A 23,141-nucleotide genomic window follows, 5' to 3' on the forward strand; every position below is an offset into this window, starting at 1 on the left:
AAACATTCTTTGGACAGATGAAACCAAGATCAACCTTTACCAGAATGATGGCAAGAAAAAAGTATGGGGAAGGCGTGGAACAGCTCATGATCCAAAGCATACCACATCATCTGTAAAACATGGTGGAGGCCGTGTGATGGCTTGGGCGTGCATGGCTGCCAGTGGCACTGGGAGCGTTTATCGATGATGTGACACAGGACAGAAGCAGCCGAATGAATTCTGAGGTGTTCAGAGACATACTGTCTGCTCAAATCCAGCTATTGCAGTCAAATTGATTGGAAGGCGTTTCATAAAACAGTTGAGCAATGACCCAAAACATACAGCCAAAGCAGCCCAGGCTGCTTTTTTTTAAAGCAAAGGTGAAATATTCTTGAATGGCCAAGTCAGTCACCTGATCTAAACCCAGTTGAGCATGCATTTCATTTGTTAAAGACTAAACTTCGGACAGAAGGGCCCACAAACAAACGGCAACTGAAAGCTACTGCAGTAAAGGCCTGGCAGAGCATTAAAAAGGAGGAAACCCAGCATCTAGTGATGTCCATGAGTTCAAGATTACAAGCTGTCATTGCCAGCAGTGGGGTTTGCAACCATGTATTAGAAATGTACTATTATTTTCAACTTTTTAAATTGTCCAATTACTTTTAAGCCCCTGAAATGAAGTGTTTGTGTTAAGGCTTTAGTACCTCAAATTTTTATGCAATCTTTTTGTTCAACCATCTGAATTAAATCTGAAAATTTGCAGTTCAACTGTATATGTGAGTTGTTTCATTTAAAATTGTGGCATGTGCAGAACCAAAATTAGATAAGTGGTCTCTGTCCAAATATTCTGCTTAGGCGATGCTTGGAATTCTGAGTTACATTATTGCCTATCTTTGGATAGACCTTCTTTAACCTCCCTAGCGGTAACCCAGAGTCACTTGGGGTAGGTAAACCTATGGGAAAGATCGTAAATGCAGAGCTTACTTGATCCGCCGTCGTCCTGTGTTCATCGCCGTGATCCCTGTCTTTCTTCTTCCTCCGGCGTCTTCTGCACACAATGAGTCTCCGGGGGAGTTTGCGGTGACCTCAGTGCATATGTACGTTGCCGACGGGGCAGGAAATTCAAAATTAATTTGCATTGCGTTCAACACAAAATAACTGTATTGAATGCAATACATTGGATTTATATGTGTAAAAGCAGTACATTGTTTTCAAGAACCATTTATTTTACAGTATAATTTTTTTATCATACTCGGTATACTATTATACTGTAAAATTTTCATGAAAAACAATGTACTGCTTTTAGACATAAAAATCTAGAGAGAAATGTACCCCCCCCCCCACATCTATAAAGAAAATTAAAAAACATGTAATAAGTGTACAGGGGCATATATGATATATAATATATTTCTTTTTGTATTGGACTCAATACAGCTATTTTGTGTTGAATCCAGTTCAAAATTATTTGAATTTCCCGCCGCTAAGTCCTGGCTGCACCGATTCACGTACCAACGTCATTGGGGAAACCCAGTAGATCAAATCGACACTTCGCGGTTAGAGATCAGAGGAGCAGACGTGTCCCCAGGACCTGCGGGGACCAGCAGGATGCCAGGGGACAGCAACAGAACAAGGTTAAGGGGGGTGTGTGTGTGTTTTTTGTTGATTGTAACACAGCATTTCATAGCTGCCAAAGCTCCGCTATTATAAAGCTATATTAAGTTGGGAAGGACTCCTGGCCAGGAAGCTGACACTCTACCCCATTGACCAGCCTGTAAACCATAATGTGATGTAGGAGGTACAGACTCTGGTAAAATATCGGTAGCCACCTCTTGTTTATGTAAATATTTAGGAAATCAGGAAAGGAAGAGGTTTGAGCCTGTAGTGTGTGTGTGTGGTGTGTGTGTTTTTTTTTTTTTTTTTTTTTTTAGTATTATGTGTTGATTGATTTTGTACATAATTACATCAAAAACATACAATATCACCAACCTTGTTGTAACTTGTAACACACAATTGGAATATTAGTGCTATACAGAGTATTCCTGACTCCTTTAAAAGGTTTGACCATTCAGCCTGGTTACTCCCAACTTGTTTTACCAAGATTGGCTTCCTCAGGGGTATATTTTTGTATTGGACAGTGTGAATGTAGTGATTGGCGGTGTTTAAGGAATAGGAAGAACAAGCGATGTAGACGTTTTGGCTGATGTCAAGGAGATTCTGTAGCCATAAATGGTGGGGTGGTTCTTGGGCACCAGTGATTTATTAGCATATATAAATTGTTCACCCATGATGGGAGATACAAATCCCTTTAGTTAGGGTGTGGGGGTGCAAGGTATGGAGGTAATAACCATTTTTTTTTTTTTACTTTTTAATTTTTATGCTTAATTACAGTAAAATAATGCTTATGATTATAAAAGTGCAGTTGGTTTTCTTCTATCACGTCAGGTTTTTTTTCCTCTACCGCTTATATTAATGAGATTTCTGTGGCCTGGATTTGTACAGGCTATTCATTGACACACAAAGTATTTCCTTTCTTTCGGATCATGTCTGGCTCTGCTGTTTCTTGTCGTAAGTGCCTAAACCCTGATTCATTTTATCTGTTGCAGTTTCACCATTCCCAGTCAAAGGGTGAACATCAGCACATTTGTAGAGCAAGCCTATTTGGCATATTTTAAAGTTAAACTTTGTGATCAAGATAAGTCTTGGGCCCCTCATGAGGTGCACAAACAGTGTGTTGAGGGGTTTACGATTGTGGACAAAGGAACAAGTGATAAGATGCCATTTGGTATACCTATGGTTTGGCCAGAGCCAGGAGATCATTTCAGTGACTGTTACTTTTGTATAGTGAAAACTTCTGGATGTAACATGGCATATACTACTCTACCATCGGCTATACGCCCAGTGGCTCATTCAGATGAAATCCCAGTGCTGGTTTTCGTTAACACTACCCTCTCTTGAAGAGCATGATTATGTTGGTGAACTAGGTGATAACAATGATGACGTTTGAAATTGAAGAGGACTCTGTTTGTTAAGGATTTGATCAGCATGAGTTGGGTGATTTGGGACTATCGAAGAAGGCTTCAGAACTCCTAGCATCAAAACTGTGAGTAAAATGTACTTGAAAAAAGGAACAAAGGTATCGTACTTTCGAACCAGATAAAATTGCATTTCTGTGGTACTTTAGAACTGACAGTGACTTTGTGTATTGCCATAACATACCTGCTTTAATGGAGGAATTGGGAATTCCAATCTATACCTGAACTGAATGGCGACTATTCATCGATTGGTTGAAAGCGGAGCTTAGTGTGTCCTCCTTCCCAATGGCAATATATTTGCGTCAGTCCCAATTGGCCATTCAGTTTCTCTTTGTAAAGAATATGCAGGCTTAAAGAGTCATTGAGTTGTTGCAATATCACCAACACAACTGGGTCATCTGTGTTGACCTTAAAATGGTATGCTTCCTTCCTGGTCAGCAACGCCAGTACAGCAAGTATCCCTGTTACCTGTGCATGTGGGACAGCAGAGCTTGTGAGAGGCATTGGGGGGAAAGAAATTGGCCTCCAAGATCTGCCCTAAAACCAGTTGATCCAAACATTCTACATGAGCCACCTGTTCATAGAAAGAATATTATATGCCCGCCTCTGCACATGAAACTGGGTCTGATGGAAGTAGTTCGTTAAAGCTTTACCAACTGAAGGAGACTTTCAACTACCTCATTTTGGCATTTCCTAGCCTGCCATTTGAAAAAATAAAGGCCGGTTTGTTTGATTATCCACCGATTCAGCAGCTCATCAAAGATGAACATTTCATCAGGACAATGTCAGAAGTTGACAATAGCTTTGAATAACCAAGCATTCTTTTCAAGGACTTTCTTGGAAACACACAAGCAAATAATTACACAGGTTACACAATTGCATTGCAATTACACTACACAATTGTTCAGGAACTCCTTGTAGAGCTACAAAATGCTTGGTTGCAATATGAGCATCAAGGTGCATTTTCTGCATAGCCATCTTTCTAACTTACCAGGAAACCTTGGTGAAGTCAGTGATGAGCAGGGTGAACGATTCCACCAAGATTTGAAGGGCATGGAAGGGACAGTATCAGGGTAGATGGGATGTACATATGATGGCTGACTATTGTTGGAACATCCAGCAGGATTGTCCTAACACTGGACACTTCCAGGAAAAGCTATAAGCGTAAAGTTTTACCTTAACTGCTTACCCGATTAATTTTTTTTAAATGTTTTATTGTGAAGAAAAAATCATAATTAACAATAAATCCTTTGTATGAACAAAGAAATATAAACTGTACATTCAAGTTATTTCATTATTTTTTCATTGTATGTAAAATTTGTATCTTTTTTTTTTTTTTTTGACAAAAATGGAGGGTACCTAGTATGGAAGAACTGGATGTGATAGCAAAAATATGGGGTCATTTCTGGATTCACCACCCAAGATTAGTAAAAAAACAAGTGTAAGATCTAATTCCATAAAAAATGTGTTATTCAGTGTAATACATTTTATTTGAAATCCGTGTGTCTATTGATTGTCATTAATTATATTATGCAATTTATTGTGTATATGTGACCTATGTATTGTATATCTTCAGTAATATTAATATCTGGGTTAAGTATTCAATATGGGAAAGGAATGATGGAATGACTGACTTTTTCGTGGTGTGATACACTTAAAATGATGGCAGTATAATTTGATACTTTTTGGTGTATAATTCCATCTGTGACGTATACACAATTATACCCATATTCAACTTGTATAATATTAGTATATATATTAGTAATATATGAGTGCTTGACTATAAAGTTTTTGTACTTGCAAAAGTATGTTATGTAGCGAGCTGGTCAACTCAAATTTATGTTGGTGACATACCTAAAGATAAAACAAGGGGTGGGGAGAGAATTTTATTTAAAAGTTTATAAATTAATTAGTTTCTAAATTGGTTAGAAAACTGCTCTGTTCCTCATTCCACAATTGGCATGAGGTCATTTACTGTTAGAGATGACAAAAGAATTATTTTTGTTTGCACTTTATATCATACTGTATACTCTTATCGTTGTCTTTTATGTGTATAAGTTATTCATGTTGATCACAAAGCAAAGTATTCAGCTTTTAACTCATTGAATTTTTTTTTTTTTTTTTTTTTTTTTTTTGCGGACCACCAAAATTTTCTCGTGGACCATTGGTCTAAGACAATCATGCTACTACCCTTATTGGAAAGTTGAGGCAAGCAACCGTTACAGCCAGGGCCTCTGCAGCGGATGCTATTCTGAAGAGACTTGCTGAAAAAGCCATTATGGAACACTCAACACGCTGGGGAAGCATTTCTTTGACAATAGGATTTTAGCTCAAGCAAACTCTTGACGAACTGGACAATAAAACACTTTATCAACCCCCCCCCCCCCCCCCCCCCCCCCCCCCCCCCCCCCCAGCGGTAATCCCGAGTGTGACTCGGGGTGGCTTTTACATGCAAAAAGCAGTAATCCTGAGTCGCACTCGGTAACTTTAGAAGCCCCCCTTACCTTTGCCCGCGCTCCAGCGGCGATCGGATGGTCCCGCTGTGATGTTGGGGTGCTGGTCTGTCGGGGGGCGTGGCCGGGCGGGAAATTTAAAAGCAGATTACTGAGTAATCTGCTTTTAAATGCCACCCAGGTCCCGGCCACAAAAGCACTTGTGCAGGTGCGAGCAGCAATAGCAAATTTTGGGGGTGACCACCAAAAGCAGCAGCTCCAGGGTCGGGGTGAGGCGGGCAGGACATCCCCACTTGCATCACCCGGGAGGATGTGACATCTTCCGGGTGATGGGAGTGGTGATGTATTGGGGGGTGTGTCCGGGCGGGAAATGTAAAAGCAGATTACAATGTAATCGGCTTTTAAATGTTTTTTTACAGTACAAAAAACACCACACAACATGAAATAAAAGTACATTTTTAATTTTAGATTTTATTTTAAGATTACATTGCTATTTATAATTATGTATTTATGATTTATAATATAATTATCATACCTGGGAGTTAATCCTAAGAATTATAGGCCCACAATATAAACAAAAATTTCTATGCAAAAAAAAAGGATCACTTTTTGCATCAAAAAACTGACAGAATTAGAACGCTAGGGGGGTTAATTGAAAGTCAGTGGGTGCAAGTAGAAGAATTGGCAAGTCTTCTTTCTCACCCCTTTACTATCCCAAAGTGGTTGATAGAAGAATGCCCACTAAATATCCAATTAAAGAAACTCCAGCAGGATTTTTTTGAAAAAGTATGATCGTACTAAACAATCCTACTAAACATATATGTTAGTCCAGTGACTTTGCTCTCTCGCTCGTTCAATTTATAATATAACGGTTATATTGCAAACTCATTAGATCCATACCCATTCGTGGTGTGACCACCAGTTGGTGCCAGTTCAGCCTTAAAGCTATACAAGCGCTGGTGCAATCGCCAAAACAGAAAGGAAAAAAAAGTTTCCCTTAAATACTACCATCTCTCAAAAAAGGGTGCCACCTCCTATGTTAAAAGAACCCCAAGGTAACCACAATCTGGGCCTTACATGGGAGAGCATGTTTGTGTGTGAATGAAAGTATTTGTTGGTGCAGCGATAGTAATCCGGTGAAGAGTTAGACATTCTTATGTCTGTTTCCCAATACCTAATATAGAGGGAACTGGGCTCATTATCTTGAAGGATTATGTTCTACAATAACGAGATGGGCTGAGGGTCCCTAGTACCACCTCCTAAGGTTGAAAATTCCTTTGGAGGATAAGTTTCTTTGTATGAGGTTATGAAGGATAACGGTCAGTAACGAAAACAGGTGCACAGTTTACTATACTTGACATTAAGGGATGAGAGGCAAAAGTTGCCCATTGTGGAGCATGTTACGGAGGTACCGATCCTCCTCAGTGGTACAGGAAACAAAGCGGTTTGCTCCCACGGCTGGCGGCAAAGTGGGATTGTCAAATAGCATGGTCATGGGACCCTAGCACGGAGAAGGTTGTTTGTGAAGTAGATCTGATGTTAATACCCTAGGAGGGAGCAGTCTACCCATGGTACTCAAGCGAAAGATCTATGGAGGGGGAAGGGAGTCCTCTATGAAGACCTAGCTTTTGTCTCTTTTATGGAACCAGTCCACTAGTCAAATTTAGAACGGATACCCAGTAGTAAGAGAAAATATCAGGTACCCCTCCCCCTCATTTTTTGTTCCAGGTTAAAAAAAAAATATATAAAAAAGAACTAAACATGGACGTCTTGCTTCATTCTAAAGTTCTAAAAGTTGCTTAATTTTACGCAGGTATGGAGTGGGGAGATATATCGGAACTGTTGGAAGATGTAAAGTAGATGAGGCAGTATGTCCACAAGTGTATTGATTCATGCAAAACTAAGACAAAGGTAGGGAGTCATATTTATGTAGATCTGTGTGGCGTTTACTGAGCAATGGCTGATAATTAAAGTGAACAGTTTTTAGCTTGGTCATACATAACCTATACCGTTATATATTTAATGGAATCACTACATGTCCCAAAGGAGGTCTTTATTACATATTGAGGGAATTTGGGGCTTGTTACTGTCACGAATGACAGGGAGGGGAGGCTAACAGGAAGGTGTTTAAACTACTAGGTCTCAAATACCTAGGGAAAAGGGAATGGTCACCCCTTGCAAAACCCTAATCCAGCCCTGACTCCTAACCATATGAGCATCCCCTGAAGGTAGGGATACTCATACCCAGGAACCTAGGCCCTTCTAGCCCTGCAGAGCCCTAGCAGTAGGGTCTGGATTGAGACTGCTGGTCCCTTCCCCTATGAAGGGCCCAGTGTCTCCCTGAGGCCTAATAAACAACAAATACCTAAACAAAACACCTATACACCAAAAGAACCACAACTTATCTTATAAGCAGAAATCAACAGGAACTCAGAATGGCAGGACACTCCAGCTATTCACATCCCAGTAGTGAATATTAACAGCATGAAGTGTGAGGCCAGACTAAATGGAGGAGCAGTAATGACCACCAGCTGCACCTGATACAAGGGGAGTGCTCATTACAAACAACACAGAAACAAGTAAAAACAAAGAGGCTGTCAGATAATCACACATGCAGCTATTCTGACAGATCCTCAAACTTCTGTCACGGAAGGGACCGTGACAGTTGCATGTTAAATTTAGCAGTTTGGATTTGTTATATTTAACTTTAAAGTTGCTGACCACAATAAACCTTTCAAATTCTCTTAATATAGAGGGGATTGAAGTGTGAGGCGAGGTGATGCAAACTAGCAAATTGTCCGCATATAGTGAGAATTTTTACTGGGTGTTCCCAATCTGGATTGCCTTCCAACAAGGATTTGTTTGCAACACAACAGCCAAAAGGGAAAGGTTTAGTTGTATGAGAGCTCGCAGAAATGAGTAAAGGGTGGCAATGTGAGAGATCATGGTAGGGCCTAGGCTGATTTGTCCTAAGGTGGGAGTATATGAATGCCCAAGTTACCCTATCCTAAGGCCTTTTGATGTTCAAGGTTAGACACTTAATTTCAAAGATTGACTGCCTGTGTCAAGGAGGATCATCTTGAGTGTTGTCTCTTGCTTTACAACCATAAACAAAACTGACCTGATCAGGGTTAATTTAAAAATGGCTTTAAATGGGAGGGGGCAATTTGCTGTTTTTGAAAAATATTTTTTTTTTTTTTTTTTTTTTTTATGTCCACGTTAATTGAGTTGGATCTATAGTTGAAACAAACTGGTCCTTACCTGGATTGGGGAGGGCTGTAATGGGTGCCTTCAGGCTTTGGGTCGGGAATAGGGTGTTCTCTGATATGGAAGAGAAGACCTGCATCAGGAACGGTACTAGGTAAAGAGAATAACATTTTCTGGAAAACTCATCTGGGCTGGGACTTTTGCCTGTCGGTGTGTTCCTAATAGCCATGCCATGGAAACCGCCTCCGAGAAAGGAGGTTTTTTTTTTTTTTTTTTTTTTTTTTTTTTTTTTTTTTTTTTTTTTTTTTTTTTTTTTTTTTTGTCTTTATATCTGGCCAGTGCTTCGCTTTTGACAATCTTACTATATCTACAATAAAAATTGTGTCCTTTGCAGGAACTGGGCCACTTTTAGAGCTGTAGCTTGTATACAACAGAGCTCAGACCAGAACTGCATGTCTGTTACATTTGTTGCATGCAATATGCTAGTAGAGAACTTGTTGAGAGGAAGGGAGAGCAAAGGGCTGTCATTAGCTTGGATGCTGTGTGACTGTTAAAACTTTCTAGGTGGATCTTTGTGGTGGTTTGGCCAGAGGTTACCTTTCAATATCCCAATGGAAATGACTAAAAAATGTTTTCTAGTTCCTCTTGTGCTGCAATAAATAATGGTTGTGAAGACATTCTTTGTCTACTCACTATACACTAATTCACATTTTGTGTAATGTATTGACCTTGCTAGAGTGGGAAGCTTACTGTGATGCGTGGTGCTGAAAGGGCGTTTTGGCATCTGTCTTTTTCCTGTATTAGGGGAAATATCAAATTACTAATTTAAATCTTTCTCTCATTCCACAAGTGAAAGCAAGTTAAATTCCTTGGTGCAGAAACTTTACGAATATTTAGCACACTCCTCAGAAGTGTCTGAAGATACAAGTTTGCCTACTAGACTATCAGGAATCAAAAGTACAGCCAAATCAAAGTCCACAATGGAGACCAGCATGGAAGAGGTATGGTTTAACAGAATTTCTTCCCCCTACTATGATTGTACAATTTGTACACCTGTCCTAAGCCAGCGAAAGTGAAAAGCAGAGCGTTAAAACTGTACACTCATGGCATCATCTCCATGACCATCTACAATGTTTTCTTATAGAGCACACAGCTTTTCCTATTAAAGACCACTCTAGGTACAGGGGAAGGTGTACTTGAATGTTCTCTTTAGGGGGGCTTGGGTACTGGATATGGGTAGTACCAAGCTATGATAACATAAAACGTCTGTTTTTTGGTATTGCTTAGCTACAGATTATTTTGAATTTGTGGTCTTCGTTAAATGTAATTTTAGATGTATGCATTGTTAATATACAAATTTGACTTGCTTAGATTTACGACTTTGTCTAGCTCTATGTACAATTGTTTCTAATTTAAACGTGAAAGTGTGGGTTTTTTTTATTCCCCTTCCCCTTCTCTGCTCTCCTCCTCCCCTTTCTCACTCACCTTCCCTCCCCTTCTCGCTCTCCCCTTATGATATGCTGTTTTTTCTTTTATACCAGGGAAGTTCCTTTGAAAAGGCCAGGCACCTGGGAACACCTCGCTCAAAAAGGTATCCTCTTTCCAAGTTGTCTCTATTTCTGTTTCTATATTACTTAAAGTGTACGATAGAAGCTGCGTTAAATGCAACTTTCAACTTCCCTCATTTCATAATTGGATGACATCCGGCGTTAAGCCTTTCTCAAACCGGCCTGACTGTCTGTGACACATCACGTTCATTCACTGGATCTCCATCATGGAGGCTCAGCATCACTTATAAGCTAGCTAACTAACCAGCCAGCTACTTGTATCCAGGCTCTTGATTTAAGTAGCAGTGTAGGGTTTTTTCTTGTCTTTAGAAAGCTATGCACAACACCTTGAGCCGGTTCCACCACCCATGATCTGCTTGCATTACATACAAAAGCCTCTTATCTGTCCAATTTAGTGCTTTTAACAGTGATTTAGGTATGGAACCAATGTCTGACCACAAAATTACCAGATTTGTAAGGCTGACAGGTGACCCCTTTATCTAGTGCTGGTCATCTTTCTCACTGTGATTGCTGACGATATTGGCTATTCTGGCAAATAATGGAGACTATTGTTTAATAGTAATTTTATCATGTTATGCCGATATAGCTTGTAATTTTCCTTGTGGTCTTGATTGTAGGAAACCCAGCTTTGTGACAAAATATGTGGAGTCTGATGAAGATCCCAAGGAAGAAATTTTAATTGTGGACACAAACTGGAACCCTGAGATTGATATTAAAAGCCTACCTCTAGGTATGATGGCAATGATCTCTTATGGTTTCTTCTTTACGGAAACAGGTGGGGGGGGCGGTTAACCTTAAAGTTAAGAAGGTATAACCCCTCAGTCAGGTTTTTGCTTCTACTCCAAAGACCTAAAGATAAAGGTCTTTTTGTTACTATCTGCTGATGGGCACAGGAATCTTCATCACCTCACATTTTTTTTTTTTTTTTTTTTTTTTTTTTTTCTGGTAAATAGTTAAGAAATTTAAACAGCCTTTAGTTGTCCCTTCTAGTAGAAGGGGGGGCTGTTAGCCTTCCTATTTGGGTTTTGCCATTGTCCATACCTAAGGCTGCAGTACAAGTGTATACAGCTTGCTCTAATATATGGGTTGGTAGCCAACCCTTGACCTTTAAACTATTTTTAAAGGGGCAAAAAGAAAAGGAATGTGTTGATGGATAAATTGCTGACAGGTGTGTGTGATTTTTTTTCAGTGTGCTTATGACTGGAAGCTCTTAATTATAGCATTCCACAGTGAAAACCGTAGCCTTCTTTGTAAGAGACACAACAAACCCTGTCTGCAATCTTTTCATATTCTCTCTACTGAAATACATCTTGACACAATGTTTTTATTTTCAAAAATCCATGTTGCTTCTAAATTCAGGGGGTAGCAATGTGCCTCTTCACACACCAACCTCTAGGAGGTTGAAGGGGGGGGGGGGGATGTTTTCAGGCATTATTTGAGTAAATTTTATCAATATGTTGGGACATGGTGGTACTATATTAATTATATCTTGTTAATATGCAACACCTGTGAATATCCTGGAAGAAATGTTTTTGTTAACAATTTTAAACTTAATTTTACAGTGTCCTACAATCACAGAGAATCCCATTCCTGGACCTACAAATTGTTATCAATAAGGATGATCTTACCACTCTTTTCTAAAAAGATAATGGTCAACACAATTCTACATGCCTCCAGTGTTGGCTCAAAATCACTTATCAAGTGTAGTCCTTACATCTTCGCCTCAAATGTTGGATGTAACTGTACATCTGATACCCATCATTTAATTACCTGATATTCCAGACATCGAATGATTTACAATACACGTCTTAAATACTGGAATATTTTACCTTATTGACTATATCTATATCTTATAATCTATATCTTATCTATAATCGATCTACAAAATCCCTGAAAGACTCTTGTACAAAGTCACTATTGCACTGAAAAGCCTTTAGAGACCAAGTTTAAACTGGGTACTTACAAATGTGGCAATGGCCAACCATGCAAATAGGCGAAGCAAAGTTCCCTTACCACACAGCCGAATGGCTGTATACCGAGACTGAAACAAAGTGGACTGCCGTGAATAATCTACTTTAATTACCTGTAAATGCTCTGTTTCTACATTGAAAAAAAAAATATATATGAACACGTTATCAAAATCACAACGCCAATAAACTGCCACGTAGCATCATTTTTAACACTGACTACATTACCACCTTGGCACTTGGAACACATCTATAAAGACCATAGAGGTGGGAGATTTGGACAAAAACTGTTAAACAGAAAATAAACCCTAGGTTTAAAACACTACTAAATTTCTTGTCTTAAATGAAGTATAAATCTTTAAACTTTTCCTAACAATACTGGAGGATATGTGGATCTTTACATCTATTTACACATCTTTGTGGTCCCTGTGGTAATATTTAGTGTTTTCCAGCAATACAAATAACATTGGGGAACAATTTTGAACAAGTTTTTTTGTTGACTTCTATTTTTAAGCTTATTTACACTAAAATAGGTATGCTTATTCTGAAACTGCAGTTAGTCGTCTTCTATCAAGTCAGGTTTTTTTTCTCTACCGCTTATATTCTATTACTGTAGCATGAATTTGTATAGGCTTTTCATTTACACGCAAGACAGTGTGCAGAGAGGTTGTGCACTGCCACTGCAAAATTTATTTTTTCTACCTACACACATTTCCTTTCTTTCAGATCATGTCTGGCTCTTCTGTTTCTCATCGTAAGTGCCTAAACAACCCTGATTCATTTTATCTGTGGCAGTTTCAACACTCCCAGTCAAAGGGCGAACATCGGCACATTTGTAGAGCAAGCCTATTTGGCATATTTTAAAGTTAAACTTTGTGATCAAGATAAGTCTTGGGCCCCTCATAAGGTGTGCAAACAGTGTGCCGAGGGTTTACGGATGTGGACAAAGGGAACACGTGATAGGATGCCATTTGGTATACCTATGGTTTGGCGAGAGCCAGGAGATCATTTCAGTGACTTGTTACTTTTGTATAGTGAAAACTTCAGGATCGAACAAGAAAAATAAATGTAACATAAGAGTATCCTAGTCTACCATCAGCTATACGCCCAGTGGCTCATTCAGATTAAATCCCAGTGCCTGTTTTCCTTACACTACCCTCTCTTGAAGAACACGATTATGGTGATGAACTAGGTGACAACAATGATGAAGAGTTTGAAATTGAAAAGGACTGTTTGTAAGGGATTTGATCAGCATGAATTGAGTGATTTGGCATGTGATTTGGGACTATCGAAGAAGGCTTCAAAACTCCTAGCATCAAGACTGAGAAAAACTTACTTGAAAAGGGAACAAAGGTATCGTACTTTCGAACCAGAGAAATTGCATTTCTGCAGTACTTTAGAACAGACAGTGGCTTTGTGTATTGCCATAACATACCTGATGTAATGGAGGAATTAAGAATTCCAATCTATAACTTAACTGAATGGCGACTATTCATCGATGGCTCAAAGCGGAGGTTAAAGTGTGTCCTCCTTCACAATGGCAATATATTTGGGTCAGTCCCAATTGGCCATTCAGTTTCTCTTTGTGAAGAATATGCTGACATAGTCATTGAGTTTTTGCAATATCGCCAACACAATTGGGTCATCTGTGTTGACCTTAAAATGGTATGCTTCCTTTTTGGTCAGCAATGTGAATACACCAAGTATCCCTGTTATCTGTGCATGTGGGACAGCGGAGCTCGTGAGAGGCATTGGGTGGAAAGGAATTGATCTGCCCTAAAACTAGGTGATCCAAACTTTCTACATGAGCCACTTGTTGATATAAAGAATATTATATTCCCACCTCTGCACATGAAACTGGGTCTGATGAATTAGTTCGTTAAAGCTTTGCCAACTGAAAGAGACTGTTTCAAGTACCTCATTTTGGCATTTCCTAGCCTGTCATTTGAAAAAAGAAACGTCGGTGTGTTTGATGGATCACAAATTCGGCAGCTCATCAAAGATGAACATTTTATCAGGACAATGTCAGAAGTCGAAAAAAATGCTTGGTTCTCATTCAAAGCCATTTTCAAGGACCTTTCAATGATTCCAGTAGGATTTGAAGGTCATGGAAGGACGGTATCGGGGTAGATGGGATGTACATATGATGGCTGACTATTGTTGGAGCATCCGGCGGGATTGTCTTAACACTGAACACTCTAGGAAAAGCTATAAGTGTAAATGTTTACCTTTAACTGCTTTAACCGAGTAATTTTTTAAATGTTTTACTGTGTGTGTGTGTGTAATATTAAATATCTCTAACAATAAATCCTTTGTATGAACAAAAGAAATGTAAATAAACAGTACATTAAAGTTATTTCATTATTTTTTCACTGTATGTTTTTAACAAAAATGGGAGGGTACCCTGTATCGTAAGAACTGGATGATGGCAAAAAACTGTGGTCATTTCTGCCACCAAAAAATTAGTAAAAAACAAGTGTAAGATCTAACTCAACAAAAATGCGTCCCCCAGTGTGTAATATATTTAGAACAATTAAGTTCATAAGAGATTTATCTCTGAGAACCCTCTGCCATGATGACCATTTTTTTTATATAGTCAATAACTTTAAACTATCGTACCCAAACTAATGAATAGATGATGAGGAGTCCATATGTTCTTCACTTTGTACATAACACAAAATAACCTTCAGAATGCCAAGCTACACACCATTTAAGGTGGGACCTCTTTTGCTGCAGCATTTTCATTACAACCTTGCTCCAGAGTAGAAGCATTTCTGACGTGGTGAAACTATATTTCTGTGCTTCCAGTCATAAGCACACAGAAAATCAAGCCATACATCCTTGCATCTTTTTCCTATGTGCTTCACATACCAGATAAAGGCAAGATTGACAATTCCAATTTACAGATTTATCTGCACAGATTTTAATAGTGATTAGTTTATCTAGAGAGATTTTTTTCCCCCATTTTGATAATGTGCATTATTCCTCCAGTTAGAAGAGAAGAGGCACTCATACTGGCACTTTCTTTATACTTCTCATTTTGAACAGTCACTGTGTCACATCCACTATGAGGTTCCAACTTGTTACTGAGCATTGTTTTTTTCCTTCCTGGGTAACAGGACTATTGAAATTCAACAATCTCTAACCCTACACAACATCATAGATATTATATGCATTTGCCTTCTATACCGTAACGATGTTCCTACCTACTTTAAAGAAGCCTACAGTTAACACAGGAGATGCAGAGGAACACAGAAACGGTACAAGGGGACAGGCAGGGAAATAGACTGGTAAACAAGGGGTAACACGAGCTGGACTTCGAAAGCACTTGAACAGACAGGTGTAGAGGAAATGCTCAACAGAGCTAGGGGGCTCAGCACTAGCATGAGTGCTGTTTATGCTAACTAACAAGCCAGGGGTGATTAGGAAGCCTTTCCTGATTGGCCGGCAGAAGGGTGATACTGAAACTTTGAGGAGCAGGTGCACTCAGGGTCAGAACTGCCCTGTGGGCCTGTAATTCTTGGGATTAACTCCCAGGTATAATATTATAATCATAAATTATTATATTACATAATTATAAATCATTATAAAAAATAATGAAATATTAGACCACAACAATATAACTTATAAAAAAAAACTGAAATTGAACTGAAATTTTCCAAACAAGGGTGCAATATTGATAAATATAAATGAAATGCAGATTTTAGAAAAAAAAATTACATTTTTAGTAGACATTCTGGGTGTGGTAGATTTTGAAGCAGGGTGCTGCACAAAGTCCAACATCAGTCAGGACAGTAGAACCTGGTTTCTTTGCGTTTCTTCCTCCCTCTGTCATCGGTCTTTGAACAGCAAACCACACGCACATCTTGTAGGTGCTGCCTTTTTCTGGGTTGGTGGAATGTATTTAACAAAGTGACGACCGGTCAGGCGTTCTGAGTTGATAACGGTGGAAGCATGACATCCAGGTCTATTCATAGCCACTGATGGTGTTTGATGGTCCTTGACTATGGATTTGGAAACTTGTAAAATGAAGTCTGGTTTACAGGCCTCTGACAAAATTTTTCTATAGAAATTTTTTTTTTTTTTATACAGAATGTAGGCATTCCAGAATCAAATTTAAGCTCCTGTGCTTTGCCTTCAAATCCCTACACAGTTATTTGTCCCACTTACACTTCTGACATGGTTAAAAAATACTCCCCCTGCCGCTCTCTCCGCTCCTCCAATGACCTTCTAATGACTTCCTCACTCACAACACGCACGGATACAAGACTTCTCTAGAGCTGCCCCAACTCTCTGGAATGGTCTTCCTCGTCCTATTCGGCTTGCTCCTACTTTCCGCTCATTTTAAAAGAGCGCTCAAATTTTTTTTTTTAAACTTGCCGACTACTCATCTTCTGTCATTTGAAACCATCACTATTTCCCACCACTACATATCTCCCATCCTATTGCGTGTGAAATTCCCCCACCTACTAGATTGTAAGCTCTTCGGGGCAGGGTCCTCTCCTCCTGTATGACAGTCTGTATTAGTCTGTCATTTGCAATCCCTATTTAATGTACAGCGCTGCGTAATATGTTGGTGCTATATAAATCCTGTAGAATAATAATTCCATAGGCACTGCTCAACTAGATGCCTGAAAATCTTCTTGTAGTACTTCCTTTGCTGTTTCCTCATCGCTGGGTAGAATGTCATGGCTTGGTCAGCTCTGTCGACACTTCCCATGGTGTTGTTGTTGTAGTCAATCACCACCTGTGGCTTCATCACTTCTTTCCCATGTTTTGTGTGTACCAGAACGGTGGAGGCATCATGGACAGTACTCATCAGGCACACATCTTTGTCACGCCTTCTCAGGGCCATCGTCTTTCCTTTCTGCCAGGCAACAATTTCTCCTTCAGATTCCCTTTTGCAAACAGTGCTGGCAGGTTGTGCTGGTTAGCCCTAACTGTTCCATTAGTATCTGTTCTGTGTTGCTGAACTCATAAAGCTCAGGAGAGGTGTAGAAATTGTCAGTTATGACACAATAGCCCTGACCTAGCAATGGCTCAATGAGGGATAGCACTGAAGTTGTTGCCAATCCATAATGTCTGTATCTGGGGTTGCACTCTGTCCATTTTCCAGTGTACAGTACTGTATTCCAAATGTAGCCAGATAAGGATTCGCACAGCATATATGTTTTCATGCTAAATCGTGCCCTCTTTAACGCAATGTACTGCACCCAGCTGAGCCTCCCCTTGTAAGCTATTAAGACTTTCATCAATGCTGACATCTTTCTGGCACATAGGTTTGCTGGAAATTTTGTAGAATCATCTGAGACACTTCCCAAATTTTCTTCAGTTTTGGTGCAGGATGGGTAGGCTCATCAAATTCTTCATTGTTTGCGAAGTGCAGGTACTTCATGATGAGGGAAAAGCGGTATTCTGGCATGACTGTGCCAAAGAATGGAGTGGCAATCATTTTATATTGGACCAGTACCACTTCTGCATGGGTTTGCCCACAACTCCCTGCAGGATCAGCAAGCCCAAAAACAGCCAAATGTCATCCTTGGTCACAGGTTCCCACTTTCTGCTTCTTGCAAACCTCTTCTCGTTGTTGTCCAGCATACTTTCATAAAACAAAATAAAAAATGTATTTTAGGATAGTTTCTTTTATAGTGTGAAGGTTGCAAGTAATATGTTAGCAAACACAGAGCAGCATATATATGTTTACATTAAAAAAAAAAAAAAAAAAAAAAAAAAAAATGTAAAGTTGGCACTGAGCAGCACACATGTTGGCATAAAAAAAAATTTAAAAAGTTAGCACAGAGCAGCACACATGTTTGCATAAAAAAATTAGCAAAAAAAAATGTAAAGTTGGCACTGAGCAGCACACATGTTGGCATAAAAAAAAATTTAGCAAAAAATTTTAGCTAGTTAGCAAACACAAGGGCGGCTTTCCTGTTTCCGCAAGAATTTTTTTCGATAACTTCATTGGTCAAAAACAACTTCAGCCTCAATTTTCATCCCAGGCGCTGTGATGGGGATGTCCCCGTCCTGCTCACTCCACTGAAGCTAACGAAGCTGCTCACATCACCTGTAGGCTGATTTCGTGGGGTGATGCCAGCGGGAAATCTCCGCTGGCATCACCCCCAGAATTTACTGTTGGTGATCGCATCTGCAGTTAGATGTGATGCACCATGCAGAAATCCTGCGTGGTGCATCGCATCTAACTGCGGATGCAAGGAGTGGCGTGGCGGGCATCCGGGCAGCATTCAAAAGCAGATTACTCTGCAGCTAATCTGCTTTTAAATCTCATGTAAAAAATACATTTCCATGCAAAAAATGTAACACTTTTTGCATGGAAGTTTGGAAAGAATTAGAATACCCGGCCTTCACGTACGCGTCCCTCGGCGATTCCTGATGATGTCCGTGCGTGCGCCCGTCGATGGGGGTCGTAGCGGGAAATTCAAATATTTTGTATTGGATTTTTTTTTTTTTTTTTTTTCTTGGGAAAACCAATTATGGTAAATGTTAGTACTCCTATTGCCTCAAGAGAACTATAAGTTATCACATGTTTGATTTTACAGAGGACGTTCTCCATGGGATCGTTAACTGCACAGCATGCGGTCAACAAGTCAATCACTTTCACAAGGACTCAATTTTTAGGCACCCTGCTCTCAAAGTCCTTATTTGTAAGGTATGCCTCTAAAGTCAGGTTTGCCCTCATGTTATTCAATTTTAGTTACAATGTTTTCTGGTTTCAGTGGTGATCTATTATTTTTTAGATTGGTCTGTGTGTCTGCTCTTTGTGCTTTGCTATATAAACCGAATGGAAACTTTTTACATTATTTTTCTACACTTCAAGAGCTGGTTACCTCTGCATCTGTAATGGAAAGCTGTTCTTGTAACAAGGAAGCTTATATCTGGTGACTGGCCAGCTAGGAGTCCATAGGCTGAAGCTGGCTTAGTCTAGAGAGACACTTATAAAGCAAGTGCTTTTCTGTTATTCAAAGAGAACTTGCCTTGAATCTAACCCTTGTCTCTTCTCATTGTTTAATCTTCAGGCTTGCTTTAAATATTACATGAGTGATGACATCAACTGTGATGCTGATGGTATGGATGAACAGTGCAGGTGGGTAGCAGTGTGTTTTCTGTATGAAATGTGTTTTGCGTTATTTAATTTTCTTATTTCAGTTGCTCTTGCCATATAAAAAAACAGCTTTCTGTAAGATTGGAGTGATTTGGATTTCTTGCACATGTAAGTCTAAAAAAATGAACTTTAGGTGCTAATTATTTTTGTTCTCTTGTGTATAGGTGGTGTGCAGAGGGGGGATATCTTATTTGTTGTGATTTCTGCCACAATGCCTTCTGCAAAACCTGCATCCTACGGAATCTTGGCCGGAAAAAGCTGTCTACTATTATGGATGAAGAAAGCCAATGGCAATGTTATATTTGCCAGCCTGAACCTTTGTTGGACTTGGTTGCAGCTTGTGACAGTGTTTTTGAAAACCTAGAGCAATTGTTGCAGCAAAATAAAAGGAAAATTAAGTTAGAAAACAACAAGAGCAAGCCTTGCGAACAAAACTTAAAAAACTCAAGCTGTAATGGGCCAGAAAAACTGTGTCCTTCCTATTCTGGTGCGCTAACCTATTCTTACAAGGCGCTAATGGTGCCTAAAGAAATGTTAAAAAAAGCAAAAAGAATAATTGAGACCACAACCAATTTAAACAAGAGCTTTATCAAGTTTCTGAAACGGGAATCTGAAAATGTGGTTATTACCTCCAATACTAGAATACGACAGTTAAAGGCATTTAAGTCTGTCTTGGGCGACTTGAAGAGCGCACATGGTGCTTTGGAGGAAGGTTTGGCTTTTGAGCTTGCATCTGCACTGAGCCAAGCCTCTTTAAAGAAAAGCAAAGATGTGACCAGTGAGCTAAAACTGCAAAAAGAGAAAAAAGATAAGGGCAGTGAACCCCAGATCACAACATCTAATGTACAAGATGGTGTAAAGATGACTTATTGTAATGACAGTGAAAAGCACAAAGCATCTGAAGAGAGCCTTGGGGATGAGGAGGATGGTTTGTTTAAACATACTGGGAAGCAGATTGAAGTGGAGATAGATGATGTGGAAGACCTGCAGGACAGCATGGTGGAAGATCCAGAAATGTCCTCTACAAAGAGGACTGTAGATGTTGCTTATATGCAGCTTGTAGAAGACCTTGAGAAAATAGAAAATAGAACTTGTTCAGATATTTGTCAAAAAGAGAGGGGTTCAGTACAGGAACCTTTTTTTGCTGACAGCAGTTCAGATTTTGAAGGGAAGAGCAATCAATCCGAACAAGACGGAAAGAAAAAGGGTACTAAAAGGCCAAAACGCACTTTTGGTGAGAGGAGCACAGAAATAGCTAGAAAGGAGCCAGTGTCTAGTGCAGAGTCTAAGGATGAAAATTATTCAGTTACCAAAAGTGAACTTTTATTGGAACCAAACTGTGGAAAAGCTCTTGATATGGACATAGTTTCTGTTCCCACTTCAGTCCCTGAAGACATATTTGACAGTTTGGATTCTGCAGTGGAGGCACAAAATGTTTATGCTATAAAAACAAGAAATGGAGATGAACAAGAAACCAAAACTTATGTTAAAAAGGAATTGATTTTGAAATTAACTCCAATATCTTTCTCCAAGGGATTGAAGAGTTCTGATAGGACTCCAACAAAGAAAGCAAAAGGGTTTGTGAGTGATGGTGAAGCTAGAAGCTCTAGTAAAGGGCATTCATCTGAGAATGAAGACTCCAAGTTCAGAAAATCTCCACGTGTTAAAACGACACCCAAGCGACGCCAGAATGAATCTGTGAGCTCATCAAATACAAAGGAGGAAAGTAATGCTGAAGGCAAAATGTTTAAAAGTGAGTCCTCGAAGATGGAAACACAACAGGAGGTTAGCCCCTCGGGCAGTGCTGTAATTTCAAAAAGTAAAAAACTAGATGAAAAATATCTTAAAGGTGGTTCTGATTCTGACAAAGTGCCAGAAATCCTCAACATGGCAGCTTTGAGGACCAACTACTCATCTGAACCTGACAGTGGCTCTGAGGACAAGAGGACCAAAGAGAGAGACGTTCAAATAGTTGGTGAAAAGAGAAAAAGGAAAAGCACTAATGTGACAAAAAGAAATACTAGACTTTCTACAGCTGCTAAAAAGCTGTGCCCAGAATTTTCTGATTCTTCCAACTATGACTCTGAGCTAGAAGAAGAAATTCGTAAGTTGGGAAAAATTGAGCATGCTAAGAAATCCCCAAAGAAAACTAAACTCTATGAAAATGGCTCATCTGTGGAAAGATACCCAAAAAAACACAAGAGCGATAAGCCCACTCAGAGGCGCAGCAAGGCAATTAAATGCAGGAACCATTCTGCTTCATCTTCTGACTTGTCTGAGGATGGCCATGAAAATTCAAGTCATAATTCAAAAAATGGCAGTGAGGATGAGCAAAAGATCAAACCCTTAGTAGAAAACGAATCTCTGATAAAAACTGAGTTCTACCAGTCATCAGGTAGGGTTTACCGATTTACCCATCTTTGTTCATTCCCCCATGTAGCAAGCTTGTGTGTCTATTTATGAAAGTGCTTGCATTTTATGTACTTCATTGGCTTCAGTTATTGTAGCTAGTGTGGTGCAGCATTTTTTTCGTCTTCTCGAGGTTCTAATGTCTCACCATTTTACTTAAAACTAGGACAAAAAGCTGTGTGTGTTAAATATATGTTCGCTTTGATCTCTGTATCCCAGCTGGAAGAATTCATCCTTTGTCTTTGTGGCTATTGTTAGTGGGACAGAATGAGATTGGTAATTCTAGTGCCACTAGCCTACAGAACAAAAGGTGAGGGTGAGTTGGGATACAAATTGCTTCTCATAATGTGTTTTTTTTTTTTTTTCTCCAACCCAACTCGCTGAGACCCCCCAAAAAAATTTTCAGTGGACCACTAGGGAATTAAACATATCCCAGATAAAAAAAAAAAAAAAAAAAAAAAAAGTTGATGCAGGCAAACACAAATGGTACTTTTAATTCCAAAAGCTATATTTATAAAGATGTTAAACTGTAAAGAACCCAACACTAAACTCTGGGGTACACCACTAATACTGTTGGACTATTCCGATTACAAATCATTAATCGCTACTCTGCCGTCTTTAAGCCAGTTCTCTATACATTTACAGATTTAATTTTCTAAGCCTTTTGACCCTAATTTACATATTAACCCTCTGTGGGGGACTGTCAAATGCAGCAAAAGCCAAGTATACGATCTCAACTGCTACTCCAGTCTACCTGTTTACTTAGTTACATAGTAGGCTAGGTTGAAAAAAGACATAAGTCCATCAAGTTCAACCACTAGGGAAATAAACATATCCCAGATATAAGACATAGTTGGTCCAGAGAAAGCCAAAAAAATCCTGGTAACTTTTGCTTCAACAGGGGAAAAATATTCCTTCCCGATTCTATGAGGCAATCGGATGTTCCCTGGATCAACAGCCACTGATATTTTTACTTTAAAGCCTTAATAACCAGTTATATTCTGTGCGTCTAGAAAAACATCTAGCCTTTTCTTAAAGCAATCTATAGTAGTTGCTGAAACTACTTCCTGAGGGAGCAGATTCCACGTTTACACAGCCCTTAAAGTGAAGAATCCCTTCCTTATCCGGAGCTTAAACTTATTTTCTTCAGACGCAAAGAGTACCCTCTTGTTCTTTGTAATGATTTCAAAGTGAATAATGGGGAAGAGGGTTCTCTATATGAACCGTTTATACAGGGTGATCATATCCCCCCCCTTACTTGCTTCCTCATAAAGAGTAAATTTGTTTTGACAACTTCAGTTTTTCTTGAATCCATGCTGGCTATAACTTAGAAGAGTTTCTGCTAGAAAATATTATATGTGGTTCTTTATGAAAATCTCCAGGACCTTTCCAACTATGGAAGT

General features: G+C 39.3%; 1 protein-coding gene across 2 annotated transcripts in view; it reads left to right on the forward strand.

Annotated features, from left to right (window-relative positions):
- Nucleotides 1-23,141, forward strand: part of LOC140342868 (transcriptional regulator ATRX-like) — a 138,397-nt gene that overhangs the window by 14,165 nt on the left and 101,091 nt on the right. Inside the window, exons 2-7 of one of the 2 annotated variants that reach the window (XM_072429240.1) lie at nucleotides 9,522-9,672; nucleotides 10,213-10,262; nucleotides 10,857-10,969; nucleotides 18,767-18,876; nucleotides 19,244-19,311; nucleotides 19,494-21,724. In XM_072429240.1, the coding sequence (XP_072285341.1) occupies nucleotides 9,522-9,672; nucleotides 10,213-10,262; nucleotides 10,857-10,969; nucleotides 18,767-18,876; nucleotides 19,244-19,311; nucleotides 19,494-21,724 (2,723 nt within the window). Of the gene's footprint in view, nucleotides 1-9,521; nucleotides 9,673-10,212; nucleotides 10,263-10,856; nucleotides 10,970-18,766; nucleotides 18,877-19,243; nucleotides 19,312-19,493; nucleotides 21,725-23,141 lie in introns of those variants that run through there. The other variant, XM_072429239.1, reaches the window with a different exon arrangement.

This window comes from Pyxicephalus adspersus, chromosome W (assembly GCF_032062135.1).
Source record: "Pyxicephalus adspersus chromosome W, UCB_Pads_2.0, whole genome shotgun sequence".
NCBI classification, from domain to species: Eukaryota; Metazoa; Chordata; class Amphibia; order Anura; family Pyxicephalidae; genus Pyxicephalus; species Pyxicephalus adspersus.